The sequence below is a fragment of the Vulpes vulpes genome, chromosome 15 (assembly GCF_048418805.1).
Source record: "Vulpes vulpes isolate BD-2025 chromosome 15, VulVul3, whole genome shotgun sequence".
NCBI lineage: Eukaryota > Metazoa > Chordata > Mammalia > Carnivora > Canidae > Vulpes > Vulpes vulpes.
In genome coordinates this window covers 6948192-6972391 of record NC_132794.1, presented here as the reverse complement: position 1 = coordinate 6972391, position 24200 = coordinate 6948192, and the positions used below count along the sequence as shown (strand labels likewise).

Here is a 24200-nt window from a genome sequence, read left to right as displayed (position 1 = left end):
TTCTGTTGTGCCATTCAGATGAGGAATTGTGGTTGCAAAATGCTAATTGCAACCCCCAAGTGCAGCTGCCTCATCGCTGGGGAGCTTGTTAGAAATGCAAATTCTCAGACCTCAGCCCAGAACTTCTGAATCAGAATCTGCATTTTAGCAGGAACCCCACGGAATCTGTCTGCACAATAAGATTTGATAAGCACTCATCTAAAGTAACAGACTGAAAAATATACAGCCTCCCTCTATACACACACACACACACACACACACGGACACGGACACTTTGGGACCTACAGGCACGATACATACACGTATTGTTCTGCATTAATACACTATGTACATTTAAAAATATGCACAACATATAAACATAGAAAAGGATGAAGTGGAAACTCAATTTGAATACTTCTATTTCTTCCTTGCTCTTGGATTCTTGACTCACAAAACATCAGACACTCCAGTTCTAAGGAAGCAAACAGAGAGCTATTGCTGGAAAGGATCTTAGAGCCTTTTATATATGATGGCCAGTATGCTTGAAGCCTCACAGAACGTGAAACCGTAGAAAGTAATTTGTTAGGCTAAATCGAATATATTGATGCCTCTTGTGCTTCTCAATTTCATCAGTGTGAAAACTATAAAACCCATTTTCTCTACAAGGCAGGATCCTGTAGGATATTCTTTGAGCTATGGCACAAAATAGGAAGTCTAAACCTTCATTTCCACTTTGGTGATTCAAGTCAGTGGTGTATTTGTACCCCTCTCCTTCTGAGGCGCCTAGCTTTGGACTGGCCTCCCCTCTGACCTACAGCATCAGTTCTCATGTCTTTAAGTTTTATCAGTTACTAAATCTGGACATTTGGGAGTTCACTTGCATGACACCTTTGTCCTCCTGGTTCTTCTCTCAGACACAAAGTCCCTACCATGTGGTCGGACTTGTGCTAGCATGAGGGTTAAAAGAGGAATTACCATTAAGCCTGGTTTAAGGAGAATCAGAAGTCTCAAACACAGTGCTGCAGCAACGCTTAAATGTTATCATGAAGTGTAAACAACTTGCAAAAGGCAGAAGAAAGGAGGAAGAGGAACTCTCCCCGGAAGCTGAAGGAAGTGATATTTGAGCTGGGCCTTGGGGGATGAATAGGAGTTTGCCACACATGGGGGCACAGGAAAGGAATTTGAGGTAAAGGACCTGCCTGAGCAAAGGCATTGGGCAGGAAACCTGCTTTATATTAGCATGCATTTCACTCGAGTGAAATAGAACTCAACTAAATGAAGCCTCAAGTTGATATGAAATAGCAACCCTGAATGCTTCCCCAACACTAGGTTCTTGGAGTTGTACAATCTAAACGTCTCTGAAAATAAATTATTTCATACGGTTTGGCCACAGCAGTGTGTGGAAAGTTTTTCAGTAGGGCACAGTAAGTACTTCTCATTTACAGTAAAATCTGGAATGTTTGGGAATGGTCTGTGCTAGGGAAATTGAATTTTCAGATTAACTCCATAAAAATGGAAAGTGTGGTTGAAAACCTTCCTCATTTTGTTTTCCTTTGAAGAGATAACTGCTCTTAACATTTTAGAGGCATTTCATTTTCATCTTACCTAGAGAGGGAAACATGGAGCAAATACACTCTATGCCCTGCTTTATCAAATCCCTATTTTTAATGGACATGGTTAGCATTTTTGCCATGGTTTTTAAGGACTGCACAATATTTCAGCTTATGAATATTTTATAAATTTAAAACCATTTCTATGTTATTGGTAATGCAGATTGACTTGAACATTTCAGTATTGTAACTAATGTAGAAGGCATTCTTGTACATAATCCCAATGTCTCTGGATCAAAGAGTATAAATAAATAGTTTTAAACTTTAAGCATATTGTCAATTAGCACCAGAAAAAGCTATGGCAAATGACTCTATCTTAAGCCATATATGATGCCATTCATCTCTGCATGCTTGTCTGTATGGACTATTGACGTGTCTTTAAAAATCTTTGATGACTTGACCAGTGAGAAGCTGTGTTTCCTGGACCTGTGGTGCCTAGGCCTCCTACCCCGCCAGGCTCTGGGGCTGCCCAAGGCTCAGACTGGGGACTGCTTCTCTCACACTCCATTTCTGGGAGAATCTCATCCACTTATATGTTTCAGATTTTATTTGCAGGCTTCAACGTCAAAGTCGGCCCGCCTGCCCCACCCTCTCCTGTGAACATCAGCCTAGACCCCAGGTCTAATCTCTGCTTATCTCTGCTCTGTCCTATGCATCCCCCAGAGCACTCCTTCAAACCTCACCTCTAGAGGAGCTAGATCCTCCAACTGGATTGAGATTGTGTGCCAGAGTGAGCGTCACACACTATGGGGATCTGAGAACATATGAATGATTTTTAAATTCCAGAAGATTCAGTGCCCTCTGAATCAGTATGTTTACTTTAACCCCCCACCCCCATCCCATCCACCTCATTTTCATGCCAGGAGGTCATGAGCCATTTTGAGACTCATCTGTTAGAGGTGTCTATTGGCTATCTTGAACAGGTAACTCAGAAGCCCTTGGCTCCCTCAGTCTGCTAATACTGTCCTTGTCCATATGTAGGTACTTATGGCTTGGATTGCTGAAAGCACCAGCTAGCCAGACTTCAAGCATCTATGCTTGTCTCCTTCCAATTTATTCTACATGTTGTGTCAGAAATGATGGCTTTGAAAGCAAATCTGATCCCCTTTTTCTTGATTGAAACCCTGAAATTCTTCTTGCTCCCTAGTATGAGGGTAATGGTCCTCATGGAGCCCCCCATGCATGGCAGGGCTTTGCCCCAAGCTCTTGCCTGACCCTTATCTACTCAATGTCCCTTCCCACTTCCTGGAAGGTGGAAGCTCCATGCCAGCTGGGCCTTTGCAAACACATGTGTCCCTCTGCCCAGAACACTCATCTTGATCCTAGCTCACCTCCTTACCTGCCGAGTGCTCCACATTCTTTATGTCTCCACTTTAATGCCACCTCCCCAGGGAAGCCTTCCTGGGACCCCTGACAAGGACATATTATATACACTATCTTCCATTCTCTCGTCCTTTCTTGCATTTCTCCCTAATTCTTCTCACAAATATCTTCAAAAATTCACCTAATGATTTATTTAATACCTCCCTTCCCTGCTCTATTATAAACTACACAAAAGCAAGGGCCAAGCAAGTCTTATTCACTGTTGGATCTCCAGCATGCAGTGCAGGGCTTAGCACATAACAGGTGCTCAATAATCTCTTGGTGTGCAAATGAATGAAAAACACTGTCGAAATATCTTCAGATTTTTCACCTTTTTAATTTTTTTGATGCATATGTTTATAAAGGTTGTTGTTTGGGGGGCCATCGTTTGTTTTTTTATTAACTTACAAGAACTTTCTATAATCAAAATATTAACCCTCTGCTGTTATCTTTGTTAAACATAATTTCCCTTTGTTAGGTCATATCTTATATGTTTTGTTTATTGTAAACATAAAATGATAATACCTCTTATATACTAATTAGTGTAAGCAAGCAGAGCACCATGGTGCTTTATGTATTATAACCTCACACCAGGGGATCCCTGGGTGGCGCAGTGGTTTGGCGCTTGCCTTTGGCCCAGGGCGCGATCCTGGAGACCCGGGATCGAATCCCACATCAGGCTCCCGCTGCATGGAGCCTGTTTCTCCCTCTGCCTGTGTCTCTGCCTCTCTCTCTGTCTCTCTGTGACTATCATAAATTAAAAAAAAAAATTTAACCTCACACCACCCTGTCAAGTGTAGGAGTTCTTATTGTCACTATTCTGCAGGTGAGCAACTGAGGCACAGAGGGGTTAGGCAAGTTATCGAAAGTCACATAGCTACTATTAATATAAGCAGGACTCTGTACTCTTAACCTTTATGCTCCTTCTGAAGAAAGGTTTGTTTCTTTTTTTTTAAGTACAGAGGAGGTAATATTCAACTTGACTTTTAAAGTACAGGTTGAGTTAACGGAGAATGAGAACCTTTAGGAAGGAATGGCATGTACAGGACAAGGAACCCTGAGCGGATTGTGCGCAGAAGGAAAAGGCAAGTATGCACCCAGGCTACATCCTGAAGGGAACAAAGATAGAGAGAGCAAGAGCCAGACAAAACTCAAGTCTAGCTTTGTAGAGGTGTGTAGTGTAGAGACCTGTCCTGTCAGCAGGGAGGGCCGCCGGAGGATTTATAAAGGGGAGTGTTGTCAGAATGACTGCTCTGTAGATGAGTAGCTTTCCTTCTTTCTGGTAAGAATGAGAAGGAAATCATGGTAAGATCAAGTTGGGTGCAACTGAACAGTGTATTTGCTATAAAAACCCAGCTTCACAATTCTGAGAAATGCAACGTGTCAGGCTCTGCAGACAGAAGGTTATGTGTGAATTTGAGCTGTCTTTTCCTCTTCTGTTTCCATGTAAGAAGAAATTGTACTGTTGCTTCTGAGTAAGGGGTGTTGGGATGTCCCCCCACGGCTACTGTCATTGTGTTCTCACTGCATCCAAGCCCTGTCACTGCCAATGCCGGGCCATGCCGTGATGTCACGGGGGAAAAGAATGAACTGTGGTTCTCATTGTTAGGGATCACAGATATTCTTCTAGAAGGAACAAGGACTGCTACAAATGTTAAGTGTCTATGGGGAAATCAGTCAAGGAGGATTCAAGATGTTGGCCGTACTTCTGTGACAGAATCAGAAGCATTGTCCCTCAGAGCCTCATTGATGACAGGTGAAACCGTGTCCAGGTCCACGGAGCCTGGAGAGATTGGGGCAAAATTCAGGAGTGTCCATAATCAAGGCCGGAGCAGAGGGAGGAGCAGTTTGTTCTGAATCGCCTCTAACTAAAGTCTATACTTTTGTACTATGAATGGGGAACACACTGCCATCCTACCAGCCCCAACTGTGACTTGGTCAGAGCAGGAATCATGCTTTTTCACTTCATTTTCACAATGCTTTTGTTTCAGAGACTTTGAAATAACATGTCTGCTCAGTGCACCTCCATTGCTTGAAAAAGAAGCCCAACTTTTTTTTTTCAATGCTTGAATAAGTGCATTTTAATATTATTGGTGTCTTTTGTAATCCTATTTAGCTTATTTTTATCTATTTAAACCCATCCTGAGAAGGCAGTCCAACCCAAAGGACCACAACACAAAAATGGTTAAGGAATCCCTGAGCTGAAAGATTAAAAATGAGACTCGCTAGCTAGACTTTCTGATCCTTCTGGTGAACCATGCATGAAATGGCCACACTCTCATCCCACAATGATTGCATTTGTCTTCAGGGTTCCTAGTACTGGGAAAGTCTGGGTGGTTGTTCTCCTAAGAGTGTTATCTGTATGTGAAAACTTGTCTTTACAATTTTTTGACCTTCTAAGCTACTCTTGAGCGTACATTTGCTCTTCCCCAGGGATATCAGATTTAGCAAATAAAAATATAGGTCTTGTTTGTGCTACATCTATCTAGTACATGTATATGGACTTTAGATTAGCAATGAATACTTTTTAGTATAAATAAGTATATATCAAACATTGCATGGGACATAGTTATACTAGAAGATTATTGGTTGTCCACTTGAAATTCGGTTTTGACTGGGCATCTCATATTTTAACCTAGCAACTCTAAAAGTGCCAAAATTGGGCTGATGGTCCTCCAGCTAATTAACTATAGATGGTTAGAAAGTGTCTCCTGACACTGTTTACTGATGGAGATTCATTAACCACCAAGGGTCTCAGACCGAATGGGAAGAGATTTTGAAGTTTGAGATTTTCTTAGTGATCATAAGCATCTATATTTTCAACTTGAGGACAAGCAGACAACTCAGAAGTATGACCAGTCCTTCAAGTAAACTAACCACAAATCCAAGAATTTGGGTATAAACTGTATACCCCTGAGGTCCTGTGATATCCAGTTTCTCTATCAGAGAAATGTGGTCAAAGTTTAGACTGACAGTGAAGCTGAATTTCAAAACCTTTTGACACTCGTCCCATTGTTAAATAACCTGGTTCCAAATCAAGCAAAAGTCTTAATTTCTCCTGTCTGGGACGAGATTCCAATCATGATAATAATGAGCATGGAAATCACCAAGGACAAGAATGCCACTTCTGTGTCCAGGTGAATCACACCAGAGGCCATTAATCATCCGTTGATAGAGACCAGCAATTCCAAATTAATTCTAAACAGAAGAAAAAGTAGCTTGCAGCCAGAAAAATAACCCAGCCTGAAATCGGTATGTATATTTATACTGTGATACTCTTCCTATATTTCTTTGCCTTTATCGGAGTGGAAATATAATTGTGAGGCAAAGCAAGATGTGAAGGGTTAAAGGTGGTGGATTCAATGTCTTAATGAGTGAGAGATTTATTAAGGGGAAGGTCAACTTGAAGTTTTGCAAATTATGTAATGATAATTGTAACAACACAGTGCTCTCTGCTCTCAAGCCACCTTTCAAGCAGGGATATGAATGTTAGAGAAAAGGAATATCCTGGCTTGCCTCCTACTTTTTCCTTCCTTTTTTAATGCTCCAACTATGCTCAGTTTGAGTTTTATTAAAGAGAATATACCAAATAAAATAGTTGTTTCTCTACAAGTAGTATCTGCAAAGACAATATCTTCCATTCTGATTTATAGCAGGTTACAGTCAGACAAACCCAAATGCTCTCCATTTCCTTCTCCTCCTTACCTAAAATCTGAAGGGGACAATGCTGAGCCACCTCCTCCCCGTTGCATTTGAACCGATGCAGACAAGAATAGTAAGTGAGAGTCCATGAGCTAGTTAAAGAAATCTCTTCCCTGGAGAGAAAATCGGGGGCAGTGTCACTAGGGAGGCTAACGCAACACAATTCGCCTTGGGTTTTTTTTCCCCCTCAAACATAAATTTTCCTGTTTTACCAGTCATCCCACAACAATGCATGTCCAAGCCATGCTGTGATTAGAGGGGAGAGTATGCTTATTACCCAACTTCTTCACATGTTGGAGCAGGGAGAGACCAAGGGTGGTAAACCAAAGGAAATTTCCATTTGCTGTTTAGCTGCTGCACATTCTTACTCTATAGGAAAGTTAGCTGTTATTAAGTAATAATGTTCAGCTGAAGTTGGTCACTTGTAACAACAGACAGATGTATAATGTTTTATTTAGGTTAGCCAGCTCTTTCACAAATAAAGGGCTTGAAATTAAACTGTCTTTACAAAAATATTCTGCAAATGATACCTCTGCCTTATTCCAGTGCTCAGATTCTTTGCCATGGAAAATGGAAAATGAGTCTCCTGTTGAACCCTGTGTCTGTTTAAACTTGTTTTTGCCGAGTAGAGAAAGGTTGATGTGCTACAGAATGAAAAAAAAATTTTTTTTAAAGAATCTGCATTGAGGAATAAAGGGTATAACTATGCAAACCACATTTAGAGATGGAAAAGGATTTTTTTAGTACTTATGGAATTTGAAACAATAATAATGGAATGGAAACATAGGGAAAGGGCTAAATGTTTGACCGCAGAGGCAAATTGGATCATCAGATGCTCACATGCAATGCAAAATGTGGGATTTGTCTTTAAAAGAGTACTTGTTGGTTTCCAAAGGAAAGAGCTCGCCAACCCACCAAGCCATCGCTGACAAACTCTGGCCACATAATCCCTTGGGAAGTTGGGTTCTTTTTAAGACACAGGTTTTGGGCAGCACCTGCAGAGCTTCTGATTCAGTAGCTGAAGTGTGAAACTTAAGAATTGGCATTTCAAATGAGCTTTCAAGTGGTATGGATGCTGCAGTTGTTGGGGGGACGGGTTTGCCCTCTTCTATGCCACCCTGTTGTCAGCATCCAGTGAGATGGATAGCTCATCTCAAGATATTTTGTGACAATAAACACAGAAACCTGCCTGTCAGACAAATTGAGAGGCACAAAGCCTTGCTTCCTCCCCTAATCCTGCCACAGTCTCAGCGACCTTGAACAAGTCATGCAACTCTTTGATCCCCTTTTCCCCAGATATAAATTGCAGAGTTTAAACTGGATCAGCACTCTTTAAAGTGTTCTCAAATGTTATAGAAATGCCAGATATCTCAGACCCTGTAATATACAACCATGAGATGTCAATCTCCAATGGGTGCAGACCAGGAACCGTTTGGATGTTTGGAAGCAAAGCTTCCCAAAATTATCTGAGTACAAATCCCTTTATTTGTGGAATGCCTGCACCACACACTTGGGGGAAGACCTAACAAGGGACGGCTAAGACCCTTCAGCCCCCGCTCACTCAGCCATGGAGTCCAGGTTCATTCTTCTGGCCTCTGACATTCCTGGCCAGTGAACCCTGAAATCCACTCCAGGATGATACCCTCCATCTAAGGAAGAAACTTTCAGGCAATTTTCAACCAAAATTGATTTCCTTTTCACCAAAATTTCCCTTTTATTTCCCCAGGATAATATACTTGAACTTCTATCCCCTAGGATGCTTCTCCTGGCAATTGAATACCCTAGCGGGCATCTACCATACTTATATATTTAACCCCATCAACTTTCTCTTCTTTCTTACATCAAAGGGCCCATTCTTTTGTTTGAAAGTAATGAGACTGAACTTTGAGATGATCCGATTTATGTGCTTGTGAATTTCTTACGTATTTTATATAGTTCATATATAATTCATTAAGCGGTGCATAGTGCAAATCATACTCTGAAAGTGTGGTCTCAATACCAGCAGGTCAGCATCACCTGGGAACTCATTAGAAATGCAGATTCTCAGACTCCACTCTGGACCTACTGAATCAGAAACTCTGACCCAGCATGTTTCAAGGCCTCTGGGTGATTCTGATGCCCGCTGAGGTTAGAGAAGTCATGGTTTCGAGACGAGAGAAAATGGATATAGGCTCAAGCAAACCTTATGCTGTCTCATAGTTTCCTAATCTAGAATCCTTGAACAATAACAGTACCTCTTTCAGAATTGATGTGAAAATTAAATTACTATATGGCACCTCTATAAGGTCTGGCATGCTAGCAACAATAAGTCACTGGGTGACAGGCACTGAGGAGAGCACTTGATGGAATGAATAGTGGTTGGTATACGTTGGCAAATCGAACTTCAATTAAAAAAACAATAAATCAAATATAGCTATTTATTCTGTAATGGATACTAACATGTAGTGAGCAGGGACTTACCTTATGCTGCATCAAAGTTCATCATGAATAGAAACATTCCTTCTGAGCTGAATTTGACGACTGAGGGGCTCAGTGGCTAGATAGGAACACAGCTACGGAGACAGATCTGGTCTGCCAACAAGGTCCTCCATGGATTAGTTTTATGAATATGTGTAAATTATCTCATCTCTCTAAACTTCGTTTCCTCATTTGGAAAATAGAGAAAATACTTTCTTTGCAAGGTAAAGAGAAGGGTGAAATACTATATTGTCTGTAATTGCTTTGGAAAGTGCCTGGTCCTTTTTAAGTACCCTCTTCCCAAATGAAAGCTGCCAGTGGTATAACGATAATGTGTGTCTCACATTACAGATTATGAGGCTACCTTAACTAAGGGTGTCTTGTTCAACAGAATATTAGAGTGATAACATCTAAGGCCCTTCTACCTCATCCTGAAAACTTGTCAAGATAAACTTAAATATTGATTTAGAAACAATTTATATGAGAATTTATTCACCTTTCTATGTTGTCCTTGAGATCAGGCAAATCTTTGTTCCTACTTGAATCTTGTTAGATTTGGGTTTCTTTTTTGATTCATTGTTTAGTCATAGGCCAACATTCAGAGTTTACATTAGGGATATTTCAAGACTTTCCATATTTTCTTTAAAATACTGTATCCTTTAGGTCAGGCCTATAATCCTAAAACACAAAAACATGTAGTAGGGCTGTCCTTGTGGTCAGGCTTTCACTAGATTTTGCCTCAGTAACAATCACTTCTAAGAATCCAGTGGCTTAAGCAACCAGAGTCATTTGTCACTTGTGTTGCAAGTCAGCTTTGGCTCAGCTGTGGCTCAGCTGGAGGTGCCTCCCTCCTCCCATTCCTCAGAGGAAGGAGCAGCCCATCTAAGACTATCTGAGACCCCAACACGAGTCTGATGCCTCTGTTGAAGCATGGGTGAGTCACTGCGGCTCACACCCCATTGGCCAACACAGTCACTTGGCCACATCTGACACTAAAGGATGAAAACAGATTCTCTATCCCCCAACCCCTAGAGAGAGGCCTAAGGAAGAGTTCCTTATAGATGGACCCAGCAGAGAGGCGCAGCAAATAACTGGAAGCCACAATCAGCTACAACAACCAACAATGACCCTAGCTTTGTCAATTAGGATCCTAGTTCTTAGCCTCAAAATATAGATCAAGATAGAGGAAACTTAGCTGCAAGTTTCCTATCATCTCAACTGGTACTTCCCCTCAGATCCTTAAGATTCTTATGGAGAAGAATGGCCAATTCCACAGCTTCCTGGAAGCTATCATTCGTTCCAGCCTTCCCCAGTCCTCAATGGCTTGATGGGAAAAAATGGATTTGCAGAAGAAAATAATCATTTCCCCAGGAGATAAGAGTCAAAGAACAACCCTTTGGAATCTGCTGAGAGCCAACTTTATCCACCTTCTTCTTTTTCTGTAGAGATGCCCATTTCTGAGGCCACCTGGACAAGGTCAACTGTGTCCTCAGCTGACATGGATGGAGTCAACAATTACGTTAAGAACAGTCAGATCAGCCACTGAAGCGAGTCCTAGACTGCTTTGAAGTGCAGGGAAGAATATGGCATGAGGCCAGACCCAAAGGTCCCAGCACATGTATTTGTGTGACCATAGTTACAGGATCCAAAGAAAGGATAGCCAAGCCTCACTGATTTTATTTTCAATTATTTTTAAAGCTTTTGAGTTCAGTGAACCCCAAGTACATGCTTGTCAAGCATTTCTTTTTCTACTTACTAGCTAAACCCAAACCTTAAAGTGAAATTTAATCTAGGTATTTTGGATTCATAGCTATGAGACATATCATCCAAAAACTGTTTTGTTAGAAATATTTGATGTCCGAGGAAGCTTTTTAAGCAACTTTCCCTACAAACAGAAAGCTGCTTTGATAGAGCTTTAAAGTCAGATCCTCTCAAACTGCAATTTTCATCTGGAAATCCAAAATTATGATTTGATTTGGATTTTATTACTTCATGCCACCCCACCCCCTTTAAAGGTACATGGAATCACATCACTTGAGCTTGGCTGAGGAGCTCTGCTGTCTCCCTATTTTGTTATTAGCTATTTTTCTGCAGGTGAAAGTTAGTTATTTTTCTGCCCACTGAGGAACCCAGAATGAAGTTTTTGTCAGGATGGGCACATTGAAAACTTCAAATTTGACTCAACAGAGCAAGTAACTCTGCAATTTAGAAGGAATCAGTGTTGTACTAATGAGTAGGGGAAAATCACTCTTCAATGCTTTAAAAATCAGTACTTATCACTGGCTCACTAGGTAGTTGGCATTCATCCATGAGTATGGTGGAGATTGGACATTTCTGAAAACTAACAACCAGATGTTTCCAGTGCTTATGTGCAACAGTGTTATTTTAGAATTCTCAGTGAAAGTGAGGGGATAAGGCTCTCCATCAAGAGCAGAAAAGCTGTTGATATCATTTGAGCTGTATATCATGCTGTGGAAGTTTCCAACGTGTGTTCCTGGAGCATCACCTGTGAGCTTGTTAGATGTACAAATTCTTGTACATCCCAAACCTACTGAAATCAGAAACTCCATCCCAAACCTACTGAAATCAGAAACTCTAACACTTCCAGGTAATTCTGATGCAGCTAAAGCTTGAGCACCTTTGTCAAGGTGGCAGAGAGGGTAGGCATGGGAGCTTCACAGGGGCACTACTGCCACATGCCAGCTGTTGAGAACATGGGTGAGTTGCTTAACCTCTGTTGCTTAACCTCCCTATTTCCTCCTCATGGGGATAATGACAGCACTTGCCTCATAGGGTTGGTATGAGGGTTAATTAAGTTCATGCATGGAAAGCATGGAGAACAATGGCTGGCACACAGCACTATATAGTGTTATCTATTGATGATGATGATGATGATGATGATGATGATAACTTATCTGAATCTTTATTTTATAATTGTCATTGTTATTATTCATCCGCATCTTTCCCACATTGGACCACTTCTGACTCTATTCTGACTTTATTCAGGCTTATTAGTTGCATGCATATTTCTTCTAATTGGTCAGTGGATTTCTGGTCATTTATAGATTGATTTCTCTCTAATAGGATGAGTATTCCAGCTCAGTGTGGCTAACTTCTTTGATCATTCATTCTTATAAGATGCTCTCTATTTGATAGAATTTTGTCCTCTCTGAGGAAATGTTGGGAACTATATTTCATTTTTCCATTCTCATTGTTTTGCTCCCAAGACTGGAAGCGTAGTTCTTCATATAGCTAAATACCGCTTTCAATGTGCCTACTGTTTAGTTCTATTTCAAAAATATGTTTTTCTTTCCTTTATCTCCAGAAAACAAATGCTCCACAGCATAGGCAATAAATGACTTCATTCTATGTGTGTGTTATTGGCTTGAAGTAGGAAAGGAATGTTGACCTCTTTATTCAGTAGTTTAAAGGACTTGACTTCAATAAAGATATCACAGTTCTAAGATTACAATCCCACCCCACATGCTGGAACAATATAATGAAAACTGGAGAATACAATTTCCAGAGACTAAAGAAAACTATAATGACTTGTATGGAATATTCCTTATTTGTGGGATTAGGAGAAGGGAACTTAGAGGAGAATATCTTTTATTGTTCTTTCCATCTTGAGCTTTAAGAAACTGCTACTATTTCTTAACATTTTAGAAGTGAAGCCAGGTAAATGGCACAATCAGTAAAGAAAAACATACCTAAGAAAGTGACACAAAATTTTATGAAATGAGAATGTGTATAAACAATGAGGTAGACTTCGTGAAGGAAGTCTGCTGCAGAATATAATACTGAAAATTCAGAGCATATGATGAAGTATAAATGAAAAAGGATACTGGTAAGATTTATGGGTGCAAAGAAAGAGATGCTGGATCTTCACAGATGATCATTACAGGTGGTAATAGATCAGTGATGAAGAGATGGTTTGCCAAACACTGCAAACACACTGGGGGAATCGAGTGCATGAGAGGCTATCCAGGTTGATAACTGGGGCCACGGGCATGAAGAGAGAGCACATTTACAATAATTGGTAAATCAGAAGGGAAGTGTGAAGGATACGTATACCCCCGTGTATAAGACAGACAAAAATGTGGGTAGATCTACAGATATATATCTTAGTAAAAAGTATTCCAGGAAAGTAGGAGGTGAAAGAGCCTTCTGAATTTAGAATAGATTACATTAAACTCTGGAGGCTGAAGAGGCATTTGTGGTGTACTGACAAGAACTCCGGTCAAGCTTTTAAAGACTTTGGACCTTGTTCTTTCTGCCATGAACCATCTGTGTGATGAAGACCTGTCACTCCAACCTCCTGGGTCTATCTCCGTGTTTGAAAAATGTGTGTCAGATGCCTTGGGTTTGACAATCTTTTCAGCTCTGATGTTCTGTGACTCAACAGTAATAATGCATTTCCACAGGCGGTAAAAATATTCTAGACTCTTCCCTTCCAATGCTCACTGTTTACTTCCTCTGCACTTCCCCTTCCTGCCTCCCTGTTTGCTGGTCAGTTGATAGTGGGCCTCAATGGGGGTGAGTTAACCCACTCTTTCCAGGGTGTTTTACTATTGAGCTCCCTCCAGAGGGTGGGAATTCTATGGGGAGAGCTGTGGTTGGGGCTTCAATTTAATTCTTAAAACATTCCTTGAGCCTTTGGTCTATTCTGGGCACCATGCCAGATTATCAGGGATTGGAAGGTGAATGCTAGGGCCCTAGCCCTGGGGGGAATCGTGAAGGGTCAGTTTCACTGGGTCAGTCTCTTTGTAAACACCTGTGCGTCCCTCTTTCTTTCAGGCAGAAGCAGAATCCCATGGTAGCCAGGTGGGTGAAGGGGAGCGAGGACATCCCATCTGCCTTGAAGAAGACGCCTTCTGACCTGCTGAGGGAGTGACCAGGTAGTAAACAGTCTGAGGGCACAGGGTGTTGAGGGGGGGGGAAAAGTGCTTACCCTTTGAGTGTGGTCTACCAGCCACTCTTTTCCACAGAGAGATGCTAAAACCAAGAATCCCCTCCCCAGAGGCACTAAGTCTTGTTCCCCCTTTTAAGGCCATCAATCTTGAGTAGCTATTGGTGTCATTACCTCCAACACTAGATGTGCAGAAATGTAACAAGAGAGCTTTCAGCAGAAAGAGGGAAAAGATCCAGCTCATCTGAAGCCTGGCCCATTGCCTCTTTTAAAGAGAGGTTAAAACAGAAGCTTCATGGCACTGCCTTCATGTAAACAGGGCCAAGTTTTCCAGAATCTGGCAGACAGCTGAGCTTGGAGCTTCGCTCGTGCCCGCAGGACACTCGTGTGTCACTCACACTTGAAAACTTAAGCCTCTGTTTTTATTTCAGTGGATTGAATGGCATGCACTTTCCCTTAGCAGTTTCTCTCTCTCTCTCTCTCTCTCTCTCTCTCTCCCTTTTTTTAAAGTGCATGCATTTACTTGTACATAAACTTCATTTGCTTTCGGCGATGCTCACGTTCTGAGCTTGACTATGCTTTTGGGCATGGTGGCATGTTGTTTTGTTCCCAAGTTTTCGTGGTGGTCACTTTCCTCTTGGTTACGGAAAAATGCTGCTGAGGGGCTGATAAAGCCTATGTTCTTCGGTTATATCCTGTATTTTTCTCCTAAATGAATCTCTACATAAGTGGAATAGGCTTCAAAAAGAAAAATAAATTCTGAATAGCTTAGGGCCCTTCTTTGCAATGAAAATGAAAAAGTAACTTTTCTTTCCAAGAAAAAAAAAATCATTTCAAGGGTTATTCAGTAAATGACACGCTCTTAATATAACAGGAAAATTAAAAAGCACAAATCCCTGCATCTTCAACAAGTGTTAGTTTCTGATGGATGGTTTCAGTTTCCTTGAAAGGATTTGCCCAGAAGATTACTTCCAAAACTTCTGTTGAGATAATGCTGCCCTAACAGCGAAGATTATTGCATGAATCACAGACCACTGTATCCAGTTCCTTTTTAAAGGGGGGATTTTTTTCCTTCTTCCTTAAAATACCAATGAGGTGGAAAAAAACCCACATGCCAACCAGGTAGTGTTACCCTGTAATTACTCCCATTGTCTGTTTCAAGGAATATAGGATGATTTATTTCAGTTGCCAGGCAGGTAGTGTAAGACGCTATATGGCCTCACACTCAGCTTGTTCCTGTCTGTTGATGCAGAGGGAAGCATTCCCGGGGACTCAGCTTGGAAACCTGGTCCTTCTCCTAGGTGGATCTCTTCTGCCACAATGTCAGATGCCTGTCCTTGCCTACTTGTTCTATAGCTTTTTACAAGAGATTCCTATGTTGGTTCTGGTTATTTCTAAAGGAATAAGGCAAAAATTTTGTGCCATACCTAAATGGCATACCTAATATGACATTTTGATAATTAGCATATTAACCAAGCTATTAATGAAGCATAATTATTCACTACCTGTTTGTTGTTGGTTGGTTGATGACTTAGTCCTTCCCAATATAATCATGAACTAGGAGAGGTCATCAATTCTAAAGTATTCATTGGATTGGGGGGGAATGCATTTCTGCTGCAGAGAATGCCACACAAAAGGGTAAGTTTTTAAAAAATTTTATTAATATTACCAGTTTTTAAAATATGTATTAATATTCTCTATTCCTATATTAAAATTATCTTATAGATGGTGCATTTTAGTTGTATGAGTGCTGACCCTATGCTCAGTCAACTTATTTTTAAATTTTCTAGAATTGGAAATTTGTGCTAACTAACTATACATAAATATTCATAATACTCAGTGGGGTAGATGCATGTGAGGGTGATTTTATAATGAGAAAAACTGGCATCATTTTTGAGTGTAAGGCTTTGTTTTGGCACTTTGTAGGCATTATTTCATGTAACCATCACAAAAACCTGAGGAGTAGGTTATATTCCCATTTTGCAGATCAAGGAGCTGAGATCCAGAGAACTTAAATAGCTCGTGCAAGGTCACACAGCAAATAAATTGGACAGTTGGCATTTAGCCCAGGTTTGCTGATCTCCAGAGTTCATGCTCCTCACTCCACCCTACTGTCTTCCTTAAGTACTGGTAGACTAGTCTTGCCTGCCAAATCCACCTTTCTTATATAGATATATATACATTCCTACATATTTCATTTGATTATCATATTTCTGTTTTCTGGTTGTTCTACTACATGTGACAGTACCGGAACATCTTTCTGTGCCATTTCCTTAGGTAGTCGCAATAGCCTGACGATGGATGCCATTCACATCAGCATGTCCAGTGCTCCCCTGGTGAAGCACACGGCAGGAGCTGGGCTCAAAGCCAACAGGCCCCGAGTCATGTCCAAGAGTGGGCACAGCAATGTGAGAATTGACAAAGTGGATGGCATATACTTACTCTACCTTCAAGACTTGTGGACAACTGTCATTGACATGAAGTGGAGATATAAGCTCACCCTGTTTGCCGCCACATTCGTGATGACCTGGTTCCTTTTTGGAGTGATCTACTATGCCATTGCTTTTATTCATGGGGATTTAGAACCAAGTGAGGATGTTTCAAATCACACCCCCTGCATCATGAAAGTGGACTCTCTCACTGGAGCATTTCTGTTTTCTCTGGAATCCCAGACTACCATTGGCTATGGAGTCCGCTCCATCACTGAGGAATGCCCTCATGCCATTTTTTTGTTGGTTGCTCAGCTGGTCATTACCACCCTGATTGAGATCTTCATCACGGGCACCTTTCTGGCCAAGATTGCCAGACCCAAAAAGCGGGCAGAGACCATCAAGTTCAGCCACTGTGCTGTCATTACCAAGCAGAATGGGAAGCTGTGTTTGGTGATCCAGGTGGCGAACATGAGGAAGAGCCTCCTGATTCAGTGCCAGCTCTCAGGCAAGCTCCTCCAGACCCATGTCACCAAGGAGGGGGAGCGGATTCTGCTCAACCAAGCCACTGTCAAATTCCATGTGGACTCCTCTTCTGAGAGCCCCTTCCTCATCTTGCCCATGACATTCTACCACGTATTGGATGAGACGAGCCCCCTGAGGGATCTCACACCCCAGAACCTGAAGGAGAAGGAGTTTGAACTCGTGGTCCTCCTCAATGCCACCGTGGAATCCACCAGCGCAGTCTGCCAGAGTCGCACATCTTATATCCCAGAAGAGATCTACTGGGGCTTCGAGTTTGTGCCTGTGGTTTCTCTCTCAAAAAATGGAAAGTATGTGGCTGATTTCAGCCAGTTTGAACAAATCCGGAAGAGCCCGGATTGCACCTTTTACTGTGCAGATACTGAGAAGCAGAAACTGGAAGAGAAGTACAGGCAGGAGGATCAGAGGGAAAGGGAACTGAGAACTCTTCTGTTACAACAGAGCAATGTCTGATGGCGGCAGCCACCCCTGGTTTGACTCTGTGAGCTATTTTCACCTGTGAGCTCCTTTCGAACGCAAAGGTCACCATGAGAATGGAAACGTGTGGATTCACTCTAAAACACTGCACAGACATACAAAATCCACGTTTTTCCCTGGCACCTGAGCAAGCATTTCTGTGTTTGAGAAGGTTCCTTTTCAACATGCTTTGTCTGAAGCAAACTCTCAAAATTCATATTTTCTAAGACGGGGCTGTATTTCCAAAAACTTGGTGTAGGGCAACTGAAATCATGTCGGGCTGGGTGGACAGTTAGCAATGCTGCTGTTGAAAGGAAATGCATTTCTACACAGGATATCAGCTATAACACAAGGTATTTATTCTAAACAAGTATCAAAGACGTTATGGCCAAGAGTTGAAATGTGGTTCAGTATCCCTTTATACTGTTGCTTTATAACACCCTCTTTTTAGGCAGAGAAAATGTTATATTTAATGGAGGCTATCAGGTAATGGAGTCAAGGGGACTCTGTGCTCACAAAAATAATTCCATTCTTACCTCTTTGAAATGGATTTAATTGTGCAGAGTGAAATAGAACCAATCAGGTATTAAGGACTGTGAAACATATACAAATGGAGTTGACTCCTTTGTTCACAGTAATTTTTTTGTTGGAATGTACTAGTCATTTTCTATTCAAAATGTAGCTCACAAACCAGCAGTACCAGCACTGTCCGGGAGCTTATTAGCAATATAGACTCTGTGGCCCCAGCCGGACTTCGAGAAATAATCTGTATCTTCACGAGACCTCCAAGTGATTTGTATACAAAAGAAAGCCTGAAACATGGAAAGTTTTCAGGGGAACTTTCTAAAGCCATGGCACGCCGTGGGTCCCAAACCCACATGGTCTCCAGACCTGTCCTTCTTTCTTCAGCTTATTATTATGGGCCAATATTCTTATCAGCCATTTCATTCCTTGTCTGTTAAAATCGTCCCCTAAGGAACTGCCACTGATATTCCAAAATAAAAAAAAAAAAATCACTTGAGAATAGTGGTTGCCTCACTCATGCTAAGCATATGCATGTTGACTACAGTTAGCACAAAAGAAAAATGAAGCTGCATTTCAATCAGAAATTTGCTCAGATGTCGAAGCCTACAAGGTTGGATGGGGCCATGAGGAACAAGAAGAGCCGAGGATAATGAATTCACATACAGATGACTCTTTGAAGCATGAATGGGATTGGATGATATGATGACATGTAAAGAATGCCTTCAATATTTAAATAAATCTCATGCAACTGAGTGGTACAAGGGTAACATTTTACTCTTGGCAGAACTTAGGGGCCATGTATTTCTTTGAGGCAAAGAATATACATGGGCTGGGACTGGTTAAACGTGCAAAAGGTGAATTCTCATTTCATTCAAACCAGGACAGACTTGTGTACTCACTCAAGAAAAATGTGACTGTAAGTGGGTAGGCACCATATAGACATACACGTGATCCCACATACATGTACACACAGACACACACACGCACACACACACATCCATGCACATTCTAGCTTTTCAAGCATAATTGTGGAAATTATCAGTGAAAGACATTTACAGTTAAGAAAGCAAGTCCTCGACAAATATGCTCACATATGTTTTATTCCACAAAAATGAAGAAACCGGGGCTCAGAGAAAAGGAGAAAGTAATCCAGATTCAGGTGATCAGTGAAATGATGCTATGGATTATAGCAAATGTAGTCATATCTTTATGCTACCACATTTTCAAATGTCCTTCCATGGGAGAGAAGATGTGGCTGAAATCTCTGACCTGGAGCCAAACATCTAACACAGATGTAAGAAGAACAGCGGTAAAGTTAGTTCTAGAGGTTTAAAGGGCAATTTCAATGCACAAGAGGCTTTTTCTTTATTATTCAGGAATATTTTCTCTCTTTCTGTTAATAATTTAATGGCAGATTGTTTTAGATCTTCATTCTTCTAAAGAAATTATGTTAGTTTAGTTAGACATTAGCCCTTTAGTCATTATGTGTGGTTTTTTTATTGTCTATTGTGCTATAATCGACAGGAAAATAATGCCACAGGCATGTTTACAGGTTTTCTGTTGCACTATTAAACTCTTTACACAGGATTTACATCAATGCTAATTTGAATGTGATCAAGATTAGGAAACTTGCATACTTCATTGTTTTTGGTACAGTGATGTAGCATGAGATGGAGAAGTCTTTTGTTTGTTCATTTAGCATATCTATTTCAGCCAATCTGGAGGACTTGATCATTTGATCTTTTGCACTATACACAAGACAAATATGCAGTATCTTAAAAATCTTAAAATCCAATACTTGTACAAGTCAATAAATTGTATTGTAATAGAATATCCTGTAAATAGTTTTAAACTTGTATCTGGTTTGAAAGTTAGCATTCCAAAAAAAAAAAGAAGAAAGAAAGAAAGAAAGAAAGAAAGAAAGAAAGAAAGAAAGAAAGAAAGAAAGAAAGAAAGAAGTTTAGCATTCCCTACTTATTATTACTTTCTACACAAAACTCTGGTGTTAGCATACTAGCAAAAGATGTAGGTGGCAAACTTATTTCATTATATCTAAACAGTCTTTTGACTGAGACAGATTCAAGCTCAACACCCAACTAAGACATAATCAAACTAATGGAATGTTGTTGGCCCAAGAAGTCTTTTGTATTTTGAAACATTTCCAATACATCAGGCCTTCTCAGTGAGACCATTCAAATATGTCATGTTCCATTTGAAAAATCACAAAGTAAATAACAGCAAATCAGCGTAATCTGAAAGCTGTGTCTAATTTCAGTAAGAAAATATATTGTATGTGCATGGTACCTGGTAGCCAACAGTCCCAGACAGCATAGCCAAGATTCACTCATTGATCCTCCCAAGGAGTCATCTTTGGAATCGGGTTGGAGTCACACATTAGTTCCTTTTCTCACTCGGGAAAATTATGGCACTAGATGAGACTCCGGAAATGTAAAATAACTGGCTAAAAGTGAAAAATGCTATGAATAAGTGGAGCAGATATTGAGATGACTGTAAACAATTATTCATTTGATTTTTCTTTGAATTGAATTTTCAATCTTAATTGATAGTGATTTTGATACCATTGAATGTAAATTAAGATATATAAATAAGTGACACTTCTACTCCTATGTGATTCTTTCTCCCTTACTTGGATCCTCATATCATATCACCTCGAGAAACAAGGAAAGAGAGGGGAAAAGCAAAGAAGGCACTAGGCCTTTGCATTGGTAGCTGAGTAAAGGATTATCCCCACCTTTGGGCTCAGTTCTGTATTTTGTCACTATAGTCAAAGGGTCAGACATTTGACGCTCTGGCATAATGAATACTGCGAGCCTCTCAATCTTGGTTTTTCCTTCTTGCTAGACTTTTCTTTGCCTGTTAAGCATTTGAAACACATCATTTTGAATGCAGGTTATTTTATCAAAGCTTTCTGAGATGGTATTTTTTTAATTAAATATTAGCATTTCAAGTCCTGATTTCCATATTCTATGGTTTGCACTTGAATTCCAGCATTTGACTCCAGATAGGTCCAAGATGCACTTAATTTTCTCCTCTGGGAAGACACACCTGAAAGTCTAAAAGTTTAACATTTCATTCATAATTGATTAACTACCTACATTTAACCCTCTGTGAACCTCAGGTTATTTTTAATCAGAATCGGCTGCCCATCCTTCCTTGGGCCTATGGACAGCAATCCCTAGCCTTTAAGAAATACTGATGGATTTTTTTAAAATTTTTATTTATTTATGATAGTCACAGAGAGAGAGAGAGAGGCAGAGACATTGGCAGAGGGAGAAGCAGGCTCCATGCGCCAGGAGCCCGGAGCCCGATGTAGGATTCAATCCCGGGTCTCCAGGATCACACCCTGGGCCAAAGGCAGGAGCCAAACCGCTGTGCCACCCAGGGATCCCGTTTCCTGAAGTTTACCACTAAATACTTAATGAGAAAGAAACAGGAAGCAGAAATAAGACTTCAGCCACTTCATCATTATCCTCTGCCAATTCTTCTGAGTTCAATTTCCTTTCTACTTAATGTGTGCTTCACTGGCTTTTCTTCATCTTTGTCATCTACTCTAACAAGTCAAATTATCCTGTGGATTAAAAAAAATTAACTCAAATTAGTAATTTGGGGGCATTTAGATGGCCAGAATTTGGGGATAGAGATTTTTATTTTTCAGTTGCTATGTTGCCAGTACATAAGAAATAGAAAACCAACAAACAGCTAATTGCAGTTGATAGTTAACCTAATTAAATTACACTAATTGATTGTAGAAGTCAAAGGATATAATTGATATAGAAGCACAAAAGCCAAAGATGTCATATGTGTAGGTAAAAGCCATATAACTCGAATGGGTTGATAATACCAGAGTGAGGAATGTCGGACATGCTGTATCTACAGGATATGTCTTGTATTTAATTTTTGTCCAGCATCCTGTATTAAGATGCTATAAATGTTCTATATTCATTTTTTTCTTAGAAAATTTACAAAATTGCACAGCCAATTAGAAAAATATTTCAAATTTAACTAAATGTCTTGTATAATTTGTTTGCTAAATCTGACAGTCCTGTAGAGAGTATTCACATCATCCCAAGCTATGCCCAGCTCTAGAAGAACAACAAATATCCCTTCACTTGCAAGCAACATTTTTCATACAACCAGCAATAAAGGGAGTATTCCAGAAAAATATTTCCTTGGCTTGCCCCATTAGTAAAAGTAAATTTCAGCAAAACACAGAGGGCCTCTGATACATCCCATACAGTGCAAAATAGCATGTTCTTCGAGGATGTCTATCAGGGAAAGGCCTAGAATGATGGGTTCAAAGTCTCCTGCCACATGGTATACAAGAGTCCTGGTTTCCAACCCCCCGCCAGAGACCAGAGAATCAGGCCAATGGTTAGGGTGGATTCCCAATGACCAGTGAGTGGGCAAAGCCAAAGATGGGGAAATCAACTGAAAAGTCCATCACCAAGCTTTTGCTTCACACCTCCCACCTCATGACGACGGTGTGACTATACTTCACCAGGATCTTATCTTCATTCAAGGCCAAACTGTATCTAGTATCCAGGCATTCCGATGCCCTGAAGATACCCAATTTCACCCCTCAAAAATTATTCAAGTAAAAGTAGAACCCATTCAAAATTAGACTCCAAGGAAGCTACCACAATTGATGGTCAAGTACCTATTAAAAAAAAAATCAGAAGTTGTTGACTCTGAGCTAGGAAATGTGACCTCTTAGTTTATCATTACTCTTATTGTTATTACTGCAAATGTCCTTAATATTATGGAAAAAGTAAAAAGCTTCCAAGAAGGTGATTGGAGGGGAGTTCAAAGGAGTGATTTTTTTCATTCACTATAATTTAACTATATTCTTTCATCTGTAATCAAATCTTAAGATTAAGGATGTTGTATTAAATCAAATCATTACAGGAAGTATGACTGTATCAGGGACTTTTTACAAAAACAAACTTCCAGATCACCAGAGGAAGCTGTGTTTGTGTGCTGACAGAGTATTAAATAGCAGGCAGTACAGGAAGGCAGGATAACAGCCAACTTGGATCTATTTTGGAAGAATTATTTCTGTAGGGTGTCATGGAATTGTAAGTTACATAAAGTATGCTTTGGTAAACAGACATCTCCATTCCAAAAGGACCCACTCCAAAATACCACTTAATCAAATTCACGAGAATGTTATGGAGATCAAAATCCCAAATGACACGCAGATTTTACAAGCAAACAGTCCCACTTCTTAGAAACCCTGGCAGTGGGGTGCCTGAGTGGCTCAGATGGTTAAGTGTCTGCGTTTGGCTTGGGTCGTGATCTTCGTCCAGGTCCTGGGATCAAGCCCCACATCCAGCTCCCGACTCAGCCGGGAGCCTGTTTCTGCCTCTGCCTCTCCCCCTACTCATTCACTCTCTCTCTCTCTCTCTTTCTCTCTCTCTTTCTCTGTATCTCTTTGTCTCAATTGAATAAATAAAATCTTTTTTAAAAATTGAAGAAAAAAAAAAAAAAGAACCCCTGGCAATGTGTGCATAGCAAAATCTTGATCATGCCTCTGTCTCTTGTTACACACAGCACTGGATTTGATGGCTGCCTGTATTATGCCACAAGATGAGTGTCCATGCTTCCCTATGGTATTTGAACTGGTTCTATGCCTGGATTTGCCTAAGCAGAATCATGATTTACATTTATCAAGATTGAGTTAGTACCAGTTGGTGTTGGAAATCTCATACTAACTGATTCCTATACTATGTCACCACCAAGCCCAATCAGACCATGACCAATCAGCTTGAAATATATACTTCCATGTTCTACAAACCCACACCTCGATTTGTCAAGCCATTTCTTGTTTTTGTAGGTATCTCCTCCTTTTCCTGTTTATATATGGAATCTCTCTAGTCTGTGAAACAATAGCAAGTACAATAAAGCTCATTTTACAATCTTGAGTTCTTTTCATTTCATTGGAGTGGTAACAGTGTCACAGTGGCACTCTGATGGAGAGGGATCTAGTATTTCCTTGGAGAGCTCAGAGGCTGTTTCCAGTGACAGCAACTACAATAATTTGGGACTGAGTATGTACTAAAACCTTGTGAAGATGGGATTATCTGTCAGGGCCTGAAAGAATGTATTTCCCTTCCTTTTTCAGTCAAAGAAAAGAAAATGAAACCACTGTCTCATCTCTTTCTTTTGCCTCAATACTCTAGTGATCATTTCATTTTCATCACTGATTAA

At 40.5% G+C, this 24200-nt stretch overlaps 1 protein-coding gene across 2 annotated transcripts in view; it reads left to right on the top strand.

The window, feature by feature from the left end:
- The window catches only part of KCNJ15 (potassium inwardly rectifying channel subfamily J member 15), a 48118-nt gene extending 24204 nt beyond the window's left edge, over positions 1 to 23914 (top strand). Inside the window, exons 1-3 of one of the 2 annotated variants that reach the window (XM_072740553.1) lie at positions 4001 to 4040; positions 13912 to 14008; positions 16297 to 23914. In XM_072740553.1, the coding sequence (XP_072596654.1) occupies positions 16317 to 17444 (1128 nt within the window). In that variant the 5' untranslated portion in view covers positions 4001 to 4040; positions 13912 to 14008; positions 16297 to 16316 and the 3' untranslated portion in view covers positions 17445 to 23914. Of the gene's footprint in view, positions 1 to 4000; positions 4041 to 13907; positions 14009 to 16296 lie in introns of those variants that run through there. The other variant, XM_025987287.2, reaches the window with a different exon arrangement.
- Positions 23915 to 24200: the final 286 nt, after the last annotated feature.